The sequence below is a fragment of the Carassius carassius genome, chromosome 11, assembly GCF_963082965.1.
Source record: "Carassius carassius chromosome 11, fCarCar2.1, whole genome shotgun sequence".
NCBI lineage: Eukaryota > Metazoa > Chordata > Actinopteri > Cypriniformes > Cyprinidae > Carassius > Carassius carassius.
In genome coordinates this window covers 6,241,121-6,253,046 of record NC_081765.1, presented here as the reverse complement: position 1 = coordinate 6,253,046, position 11,926 = coordinate 6,241,121, and the positions used below count along the sequence as shown (strand labels likewise).

The 11,926-nt window shown below is 38.7% G+C and overlaps 1 protein-coding gene across 1 annotated transcript; it reads right to left on the bottom strand.

Moving 5' to 3' along the window:
* Window positions 1-5,663: 5,663 nt before the first annotated feature.
* c1ql2 (complement component 1, q subcomponent-like 2) lies at window positions 5,664-7,830 on the bottom strand. Its single transcript, XM_059561134.1, has 2 exons — window positions 7,030-7,830; window positions 5,664-6,315 (listed from the first exon to the last, which is right to left on the bottom strand). The coding sequence occupies exons 1-2, from the start codon at window positions 7,597-7,599 to the stop codon at window positions 6,136-6,138; spliced, it is 750 nt and encodes a 249-aa protein (XP_059417117.1). The 5' UTR covers window positions 7,600-7,830; the 3' UTR covers window positions 5,664-6,135.
* Window positions 7,831-11,926: the final 4,096 nt, after the last annotated feature.

The following is an 11,926-nucleotide window of genomic DNA, read 5'->3' as shown; positions in this document are numbered from 1 at the left end:
CAACACACTCTCATAATAAAACATACTTGCATAAACATTATTATTGTGCTGTTTTTGACCCATACGACTTTGGTTAAGCTTAAAAACACACAAAAAAAAGATATTTGAATGAAATGTTCTCTTTTTTTATTAAAAGTCCAGGTAACCAAAACGCAGAAGATAAAAAAAAAAAAAAAACGTATGATCGATAAAATCACTTTATATGATGAACATGTTTAATTTTGGGTTTTTATTCAAACATCCTCCTGAGAGGACATTATATTTTAGTGAATTTCTACAGAAGACCACAGAGAACATTCAGAGCTTTTTAGAGATATTTAATGTTATTGGGATTCAATTCGGAATATGACTTTTATAATTAAACCGGGCATAACAGGACACCAGGACAAAAATTATGTTAATCAGGCATTTTGAGGATACACAACGAGTCAATATGGAAATAAATTTATAGATCAATATTTCTATGAAATATGAAATATTCTTACGACAATGTGTCACGCTGTCTGGTCTCTGTTTCCCTGAGTCTCCACTAGTGGTCTCACTTCCCCATAGGCACCTCACCATAGGCACTACAATTACCACAAAGCCTTGTCCCTTCATCACAGTAATTGCACTCCTGTTAATTGCACTCAGGTGTCTTCACTTGATAGTCATTACCCTGCCTATATTAACCGTTCTTTTTCTGTTTGTCTTGATGGAGTCCTTTCATTCCGTCACCCAGTTTCCTCGCCTTCCGAGTGTCCTCGTCTTCCGAGTTTCCTGTTCCCGTTCCCCAGCCAGTATGGTGGAGCGGAGGGCGAGCGCCACTGCCTCAGTATGGTCGCCAGCCTAGCGCCACAGCACAAGCAGGGGTCAAAACCATAAATCTATTCAACAAATAAACAAACAGGGAAGGAACAGGAAACTCGGAAGACGAGGACACTCGGAAGGCAAGGAAACTGGGTTACGAAATGAAAGGCAAGACAAACAGTAAGAGACCGGTTAAAGGAGTCATACCCTCATATTACCTTGGATACCTACTGCTGTATTATAGTCTTTCAGGCCCTTCTAAAAAAGAAAATTGGAAAAAAAAAATAAACACAGAGCTCCTCAGACCCTTATCTCTGTAGGCATTATTGTCTCGCGAGATCTGATGCGATATTTTGGCTGTCGTGGACGGTCATTATAATAATGCAAATGAGGGGCATGTTGATTGGTTGCAGGAAGGAGGGGGGTTGACACCGCAGGTAACGCTTTAGCATATCATTACAAACTGACATCATGGCGCAAGTTGTGAATGAATGTGACCGGTTTCCTGGCCAGCGCCGTTTAGGGCTTAAATCAAACTTGATTCACGCACACATATGAAACAAGCTTGCATATATACTAAGTACTAGTCACACATACATGTATATGAACTATCTACGCACATAAAGTTACTCATATGAGACGTGAGCACAGCACACACACACAAATATAAGACGTGAGCACACACACACACAAACTAGACGGGGCCACATGTAAGCGTTAGGCAATAAATAAACAATAACCGAATTCATGATGATCTCAGTCATTTGTTTTTTGCAAAGTACGTTAGCAGCAATTCCCCATACCTCGAAGCTAATACTCCCGCCAGAGTTGTGCCTGGACGCGTTCATTGAACGATAGTTCATGAACTAGTTCATATTTTGGGCGAACATGAACTGAACGTACCGCATTTCTGCCCGATGAACGTTACTGTGAAGTCGTTCATTCTGGTGTCTGTGAACGCCACGCTCTCTCAGTTTAACTTCGTTCAGTAGGATGCCAGATTTCTATAAAGCCTTCCAGGCGAAAACCCACCTAAAACCCACCGTAAACCGGCCTTAATATGTAGCGGAAAAAACACCCAATCTGGCAACGCCAGACTCTCTTGTTCAAACTAGTTCATCAAAATGAACAAATCTTTTTTCGAGTCATTTCGTTCATTTAAGGGGCTTTAAATGTTACTATTAACTGGCAAATTCCCCGAACACATCAACCTATGCAATCTTGATCATATTCTGAATTAAGAAATCATTATAATGCAGTCAAAAGTCCGTTTTTGCAGTCCGTTTACAGGGAACATAAATAATAATTACTTCACCTTCAGTCTTTCGTTTATTTGTCTAGTGACAGACGCAATAGCATACAATAGCTGCATTAGCAGTTATGCTGTTTGTTACACACAGTAGAGCAATAAAAACACAGTCTTAACGTTTGAATTGCAGGAAATTTTGTTGGAATGGCGCTTTTCCCGAGCTTCGATGCCAACTTCGCCTAATATTGCCCCAAATTTGTGAAGGTTTTCGGCGTACAATGTTTAGCACAAACACGTAACGATAAGCCAGTGGAAGGGTTGAAGGAACCGCGTCATTAAAAATGAATTTAATCCACTGGTCTCTGATAGCTAGGTCCGTTCTTGGTAGAGAAAACACATTTACATGTTGATTCTGACAGTCAACCACAGAGCAACTCACGTGTGCACTACTCCAGCGTCTTTCGCGACTGAATATGAGGGGGAGAGGGGAAGGGGCGAGCTTCCTGCTGCGGTGTCCATATATGGTATATCCTGCCCCGTCTTGACGTCAAGACGGGGAAGAAATCAAAATCTCGTATTTGAGTGCGCGTGCACGTGGGCTATTTTACAAACCCTGAGGTAAACAAACGCTTCACTTTTAAATATCGGCTTCCCGGCCAGTGTATAATCGTTAGGCAATCATAACATACATTGATTCTCGTGGAAAAGTGAAAATTGTGGGTCATGACTCCTTTAATATAGGCAGGGTAATAACTATCAAGTGAAGACACATGAGTGCAATTAACAGGAGTGCAACTACTGTGATGAAGAGACAAGGCATTGTGGGAATTGTAGTGCATACGGTGAGGTGCCTATGGGGAAGGGAGACCACTAGTGGAGACTCAGGGAAACAGAGACCAGACAGCGTGACACAGTGTTGCCATGTTAATACTCCCATTATCACACTCCTTTTTATTATGCTTTGCCCCGAGAGCACATTAATATGCAAATTAGATGCAATGTATAGTCCGGGACATTCTCTTTTTCTAAAACAAAATAAAAATAAAAATACATGCAGAATTGGTATCTATAGGCGATAATAAAGTGTATAGTTTTGTAAGCGTCTTTACTGAATGACTACTAATGTTTATACGTTTAAGAATTGAGGGAGGTTGTGCAATATATTGGATTCTAGAAGTGGTTTTAATAGAATTCATGATTTGTAGGTAGTAATAACAGTGTTCGCTAAATTACATTTCTGCATTAATTCTGTAAATGTAACGAAGGTGTTACCAGGAAACAGGTGATTATGAGTGATGCCTTTCTCCATTCATTTGTTATTGTAAAGCGGACTAAGGTTGATAGTAAAATCTGTGGTTAAAATTTGTTGTTTAAAGGTGTTACACAAGAATTTTATTATCTACTTTTGCACTTCAACAATGTATCACATTTCCTCTATTCTGTCTGAAAATCTAGAGCAGTGTTGGTGTCTCTATTTAGCATGCGTTAGAGCTGAGTGCTTGGCCTTTTAACCTCTGATTGGCTGAGGCATGCTGCGCATTAGAGAGAAAGGTATAATGAGTGATGGACAGCATGTATATGTGTGTTAAATTTCATTGCAAGTGTCTTGAACTTAAGAGACCGCATTTATCTTGGCATACAGCAGATTAATTTTCACTAGATGCCCTTTTCCCTGCAATACCCTTAAAACGTGCTTTGGTTTAACTAATATTTTGGTGGAAATAATACATATTTATACTGTAATATAACTGGTTAGCAGTGATCAAACGTGTTTGATTTTTGAATTACAAATGTTCATATAGTGTCTTAATGTGTTTGGAGTAATATTAATGAGAATCTGTTTTACCTGTGATCTACCTTCATAAATTGTACTGTTTCAATGCAACATTTTAAAACGTATTTGAACCCCAGAGGCATTTTATTAGCTCAAAAAAAAACTTAACATTGAAGGTTTTGATTTAAAAAACTTAAAGCAAAAATAAGAAATTTTTCAAAGTATTTGTATTACACTATTTTGTTTAGACATCAGTAATAAAAAAACGATAAGGTGTATCTCAATCGAACAACTTCTGGTGATGTTTAACAGAGATGTGTGATTGTGTAGGAGTTGGATGAAGTGTCAGCAGCGTGTTTGTCCATGAGGTCTAATGATGAAATAAAGTTGCTGTGACAGAGATTCTTTGAATGATGCCATATAATTACTGGAGTGTGTGTGCGTGTGTTCACTCCTGCTGACTCCCTGAAAGCCTTGTAATGCCACACAGTGTGACAGGTCTGTTAGCCAGATGCTCCAGTGTTTGTGTGTGTGTGTGTGTGTGAGCTTATATATTTTAAAGAGCAGCGGAGGAGCTGAGAGAAATGAGCAAGGGGGAGAATGAGAAGGAAAAGTGATGTGAGCCCCCTGGCTTAGTTTTCTGTCACTCTGTAACTACCAGCTGTGCCCCCTCACACGATCCTTAGGATCAGATCGCACTTACACACATACACAGACTAATAAAAGCTTATCAAGGGCCGTGTTCCTACAAAAGTCCACTCCGAACTGTCACTCAGTACTATACAACATTTAACACAGATGGGTGGCCTGCCAAATACTTCAAACAAATAATCCAAGACAAAAACTGAATAATTCAGGTGTTCTCTGGAATCAGTTGAATTCATGGGTTGTGTGAACAATCATAAAATCTGTCTCATTAGGCAAATCCAGCAAATCTTTAGGATTTAGAGGCTCTGGCATGCAATCAGACTATGCAAACAAATCAAACTAGATTTGTAGAGCCCAACAAGACAAGCACAAGTTGCTGTAAGTGTGTGTTGGGTAAAAATGGCTGTGTGTAATCAGGCATTTCTGAAGGCTCATGATATATAAAGCTAAGTGTTGGCTGGATTAACAGACACAATGTTGTTGTTTGAGGATGTTTATTAACCTTCCATCTGTTGCAGAACATAAAACATCTGAATGTACAGGCACCAATTACCAATCAAAAAGCACACCAGGATAACTCATACTCAGAGTGGTGTCGGTGGTTGGAATTTTGGCCATTTTAATGCATGGGCTTTATTTGGTTGATTGCACTAGACATCATATTCTCTTTCAGTGATGTTTGGCATACTCATTATATTAGGTGTGTTATCGCTGAGGATCTCAGAAGAACCTGTGTGAGGTCAAACGTCAAGACCCAGAGTTCACTGCTGAACTACAACACTTCATTAAAACACACACACAGGCTTGTTATTTAAATACAAACTGAAAATGCACTCTAATACTCTACTGCTCAGCTGTATGTTTCAAAATAAAGTCATTTGCAGTTGATTTTAATTTGGGAGTTTAAAGGCATAACTATATATATATATATATATATATATATATATATATAAGATCCCTTCATCACTGACTCACCCTCGGGTCGTTCCAAACCTGATGATTTTCTTTCCGTTGTAACCAGAGGTTTTTTGAAGAATGCTGTGGGTCCAAATAACATTGGACCCCACTGACTTTAATGGGAAAGAAAAGCTGAGACAGTTTACAAAATATCTCTTTCTGGGTTAAACAAAATAAAGAAAGTCTTTAAGGTTTGGAACATGAATAAACAAATTACGACAGAACCTTTTTGGGTGAGCTTTCCAAATTATTTTTTTTTTTTTCAAGAGGCTGAAATGTTTAAAACCTTTTTGTGTGCACTTGTCCAGATTTAGAGCAAAATATGCTTGTCCATGTCTACATAAAACAAATTTAGCTTAGGCCTACACCAGAAATTGCATCACACTAGGGTCCACTAGGGGCTCATAAATGCAGGAAAATATTTTAATTTGAGCAAAAAAATCACCTAGAGAACAATGCAGATATGAATAAAGTGTTGTATCTTGTTTACCATCCTTCTGCATAATTAACGCGTTTCATTTAATTGGTTATAATAGCCAAACACAGACATCTTTAAACAGAAGGGGACAAATTTAGACAACATATTCTCACACTGGCGCTAAGTCCAGATGACCCTTATATTCCCAGCGACACTACGGACAGGAATGACAAAGAAGTGCCGCGCGGAGATAGGAGATTCATCAACAGTCAGATTGAGAGGCAGCAGGTGCCATGCAGCTCAGTCTGGATACAGAATGAAACCAGAAAATGTACTGTATTTGTTGTTGTTTCCTCCGTGCGCCTTTCCGCCGTCGAGCTTGACATAAATCTCGTCTCCAGAGTCCAGGTGCAGCACAACACTGTTGCTCGCGTAGTCGTAGTTCTGATCGGCGTCTTGCGCGATGGCGCTCGCCCGAACCTGTTCAGATACACGCAGAATGTCATTCAGTGCCATGATAGCCTGTATATTAGAAATAAAACTTCTCTTTTGGTCTTTTTTAAATATTTGTGAATAAGGAGGAATACCCTGTCGTTTTGCTAGTTTTGGTAAAGAATTAACAAAGGCATGACTTATAATAAAAATAATTTTAATTATAAGATTAATAATAGCCCAAATTATTTGTTTATTATTACTGTATCAGTAGCGTACTTGTTTTAATACATCATATGTATTCACCTTCTGTCTGCAGCAACAACAGCCAATGTTTTGTTATTAATGCACAATATGCCTCCGTTCGACTGGCTCTTTATAATGCAAATCGTAATTTATTGTGAACTGGCGTCAACTTTTTACAATAATTTCTGTCAGTAGCCTTGAACGTTTGACAAAATCTCGCGTATCTCATTATCTCTCGGCACCTTAATGTATTTAGACAGTTTTATCTGTTGTGAAAATGTGATGTGGAAATGTAGAACGAAGTGATAAATAATAACTTATGGATGAACTGCGATAAAGAACGCGGCGCGTTGCGTCTAACTTTTGTGCGGAACGCTGTCTACACTTGGGGAAATAATGTTCTTTAAGACCCACCATCTTTTTTCTTGACCCCCTTGAGTGACTCGAGACTCAATTAGCCTTAATTCGCATCATGCGTTTGCTGTTTTTTTGCTCCTGTAAACGTAGTAGAAATACCTGTCCATTTTTACAGAGGTCTGCCCACATGCTCGTCCCGTCCCCTCCGCGCATCAGCACATGGTAGGTGAAGTAGTAAATCCCCGACACCTGGCACGTAAACTTGCCAGTAGTGGGATCATAGTGATTTCCCACATTTGTCACAACATCATCAAAGCGGAGCACCTCGTAGCCTTCGTGAGGGTTCTTGAGACCCACATAAAACGCGATTTTGTTGTTCCCCAAAACTGGACCAACGTCTCCTGTCTCAGTCCTCGCCGTTCCCGATGTGATGTCGGTAAATCCAGGCCTGACGGAGTCTCCAGGTGGTCCCATTGGACCAGGTGGACCCGGTTCGCCAGGTGGACCCCTGGGTCCCGGTTTTCCCGGACGCCCCGGTTCCCCTCTAGTCCCTTGAGCGAAAGATGGTGGGATGGCACTGAGATCCTGCATCACCTCCAGCGCCGTGGCGCTCGGTTTGGGGTTGTACGGATCACAGATCATCCGACAAGTGCCCATCATTTCGTAGTGCGCTGAAACCACTGAGGTCTGGACCAGAAGCGGAACTGCGATGACCAGCGCCACGATCATGACGATGCCCACAACCGCGCCAATTATTCGCTTGCTGTGGAGCACCCGGGAAGCTCGCGCTAAAAAGTCCGGCTCGTTTTGGGAGGAAATGGTGACACGCGGACTGGAAAGGGCGGCAATGGGGAAAAACTATCTTTCCTTTAAATGTATATAAAAAGGTACACACCCACCTACACAGTCAGAAATGTGATATATCTCCTTCTTGTGACCTCTGGCAGGATATAGCACTGTCTGTGCCAGAGTTGTCAGATAAATATGGCTTTGCGCGCGCGCCGGAGCGGTGAAGGTTGCGCGCAGAGAGAGAAGATGCGCAGACTGACGTAGCAACGCGGTTGCAGTTTGGATGAACGAAGCTCTAAATAAATATAGAGAATGATCCGAGCGTAACAAGACATATGCTCTCGTTCAACAGAATTTGTTTTAACCCTCTTCTTTCTACAGACTTGTAATTGTGTTAATTGGCATTCATAACAAATTTTAGTTTAGCCCGTTCTTAGTTCTATGCACATTTTATAATGGAGAGTGTTGTATGGATATGTCCATCACTCCTTCCATACTGATGGTGTCTGTGCACCATCACTTTTGCATATATGGAGTGTACACTTTTGCATAACTGAGGTGTGGAGTGTACACTTTTGCATAACTGAGGTGTGGAGTGTACCATCCTCTGAGCCATTTTAGGTGTGTTTAAATAGAGTTTTAGCTAGACTCTGAAGGACACCGGCCCTCCAGGACCGAGTTTTGACATCCCTGATATAAATCAAAGCATCATGGTGCTATAGTCCTTTCGGAAATAAATTGATTTAATACATGCTACAAAGCTTCCTCATAGTAGTCTTACTGCATAACATTTGATACCATGGATACGATTTGATGCATTTTACAGTATTGTATTGTTGATGTAAATTATTTTATAAAAGAAATGATTTTGTGTGTGTGTGTGTGTGCATGTGACTAATCCTTTACTGGACCAACAGTATTAAAATAACAGTGTAAAACTTATTTAAAAAAATAAATGAATGAAATGGCAGCTTGCTATTTATTATTATTATTATTATTATTATTATTATTATATTTTTTAACCAAATATACATCTGAGGTTGAACATGATTTTTAACATTCCCTGTATTCAATAATATAGATTTATTATAGATAACAGATGTAAATGGGGGGATTTTGTTTCTGATATGAAGACAGAAGTAATAATACAAATACATTTTAATATAAAATGTAGCAAACTAAATATGAAAACAGTAAGTTCACATTGACAATAACTGACAGGCCTGGAAGAGACCACACAGTTGAACTTAAGTCAGGTGTGTAGGGGAATTTCTACCACAGCTCCAGAAATATCATGATATCACTATAGATCATGCAACAATGTACTAACATTGAATGATGGTGGTAAATTTACTGCAATACTGACTCTTGTTTTCGAGATTAAATTGATAATTCTGTCAATGGTACAGAAGACCTTGAGTAGGTTGATCTGTGATTCACAGGTGCATCATGAGAAGAGAGTAAACAGAGGCAGTGATGAGGGCGGATTCAGAAGGCAGTGAGCTGTTCTAGACTATGGTGGGAGTGAGTGTTTTACCTCAGACAGGCCTTATCTAAAACGTGTGTCCTCTTACAAAGGAAAAACATGTGAGATGTGACATGTTAGAGTGAAAGTCTATTCTATTTCTGCTATGCTATTTGCTCCTGTTTTTCTTTTATTTATGTGGAAAAGTTCCCATTCTGGATGAATCTGTATGCCAGCTTCTTCATGGCTGTGTTTGTCTGTGTGTGTCATTGTACGTGTGTGTGTGTGTGTGTGTGTGTCTTTGTGTTTAAACTTATCTGCTCACTGGGCTGTTAGATGTGGGTCTGACTGTTGTGACTCAGGGTTGTGAGTGTGACAGAGACCACAACCATGAATAAACTGGCACACACATTCCCTCTTTCTTCACTCAAACACACAGCCATGAATATATTAGCCCTTGCACACATCCACTCATAAATAACCCTGGCCTTTGTTGACTCACCCTCTCTCTCTCTCTCTCTCTCTCTCTCTCACACACACACACACACACACACACACAGACACACACACACACACACACACTTATGCACAGACATTTCCGTTCCATTACCAATCACTCACAGTGTTAAAAAAGACAGCAGCATAAAATGTAATTATATATGCTAAGAACTTAAACAAAGTAAGGACAACAGGAGAGTGGGGTAAGATGAGCCAGTGGGTAAGTTAGGCCACAACCTGTACCCTCTACAAATAAATTTAGTGGACCTATTACCACAACTTAATAGATGCATGCAACTTAAAAGTTATAAATTCTAATTTATTGATTTAATTTAACTTTGCAAAAATTTTATTGAGTTCTACTGACATAATGTTGATCATTCCATTAACTTAATATTGTGTGTAATTGTAATTTTAATATTTTAATTGTTTGTTAAATTTGCATGCCTAATAAGTTAAATTTAGCATGCATTATATACTAGCTGTTCATTTGAAATTAAATAAATAATATTAATTGGTTCCAAGGCCACCATTCAATGTTGTGTTTATGCTATAAATGATTAAGTTCCTCTTACTCAAATGTCGTTTGTTGGTTTAACATAGTTTCATTAGAATTTGTCATAACTGCAAAAGATTGATGCATTTTTTTTTATTAAAGTGTATCAAGCTATAAACATTTTTGTTATATGACAAAATCTTCAGGAAGTTGCTATACCATTTCTAGCTGCTTCCAATAATAAAAAAAACAGCTCATACTGCATTTTTCATGTCAGTATAATTTAGTATCAAAGCAAATTTATACAGATAAATGCCCATCATGTACATATTTCTATATTAATGTACCAAACCACATGGATATTTAGCTAAGGAATGAATGGGTATGTTCCTCCATAAATTATATACACATACATCATTTTAATTTAAGGGCTTTTTTATAGTTGCATCAGTTTTTACCTCTGTGTTATTTCTCTATGCATAGAGGAATCACTGTCTCATCTTATGCTGCATAATAACATTACATGATTTTAGACATTGTTTAGGTCCAGAGTGTAGGTTTTGTAATGTCTTTCCAGGAGTGTAGATGTGCAAAGTCTGTATTGTGTGTGATGCATATGTTCTATAATCCAGTGTATAAGAACACATAAAGTCATCACATCACCAAACTTGACCTAAAATGTAGCAGAATATTAAAACTGCCATTTTCTCTGTATGAGTATTTTAAAGGTGTATGGCTCTTTTTGTGATGCAAAGCTGTAGTGAATCAACACTGACTCTGCTGCAAACAGGCCTAATTATGTCAAAAATACTTGTGCATGTTTGGCCTGTGTTGCCATATGTGTGTTGTTTGCAGATTAGAATTAGTCTCTGTTTTTATGATGCTGCCTGCTGTACACGGCCCAAAGACAGAGAGTTGAAGAAAGTAATAGATACAGAGAGAGAATAATAGTGGCCATCTAAGATGTAGATGAATTTGCTTATTCATCAGAACAGATTTGGAGAAATCTAGCATTTCATCCCTTGCACACCAGTGGATCCTCTGAAGTGGTACCGTCAGAATAAAGCTTGGATATCTTGGCTGTCTGGTCTCATTTAGAGTTACGACTGTATTCTCAGAGTTATTCTCCAGCGATGGTTTCTAATAAACACGCAGCTTTTTTACTTCATGAAAGTGTAATTACCCTAATAGATTGAAGCTGTGTTGAGGATTATTGTGATGATTTTATCAGCTGTTTAGCCTCTCATTCTGATGGCACCCAGTCACTGCAGATGATCCATTGGTTAGCAAATGATGTAATATTAAATGTCTCCATATCTCTCTAGATGAAGAAAACTCACTGACATCTTGTTTGGCCAGAGGATGAGCAATTTTTCAACAAACTGAACTACTGAAATAAACTATTTCACCTAACTGAAAATTAACTATTACTTTAAGTTCCGCCTGCTCCACACTGATAGAGGCTTATACGTACTCCTTTTGTGTGTGTGTGTGTGTGTGTGTGTGGTCCTCACAAAGATGATAATATCCAAAATCCTTGTCCTTTTGGGGGCATTTTTTTCTTTTTCTTCTTTTTATTTATTTTTTGGTCCCCATGAGGAAAACGTTATATATATATATATAAAACTGACATTAGATTTCTGAGATGGGTAGGTTTTAAGGTCATAGAAAATACAATTTGAACAGTATAAAAATAATTTTGTCTAATGTCCCCGTAAAATGTGGAAGCCCAATGAATGTGTGTTTTATGTAAATACATTATGTGAAAGCATCTATTTTTGGCAATTACAGTGATGCTAATTACTGCC

Coding starts and splice junctions, on each gene's coding strand:
- c1ql2 (XM_059561134.1), bottom strand. CDS start 7,599: ATGATCGTGGCGCTGGTCATCGCAGTTCCGCTTCTGGTCCAGACCTCA. Junction 6,316..7,029: donor ACCTCTGTAAAAATGGACAG/GTATTTCTACTA, acceptor GTATCTGAACAG/GTTCGGGCGAGCGCCATCGC.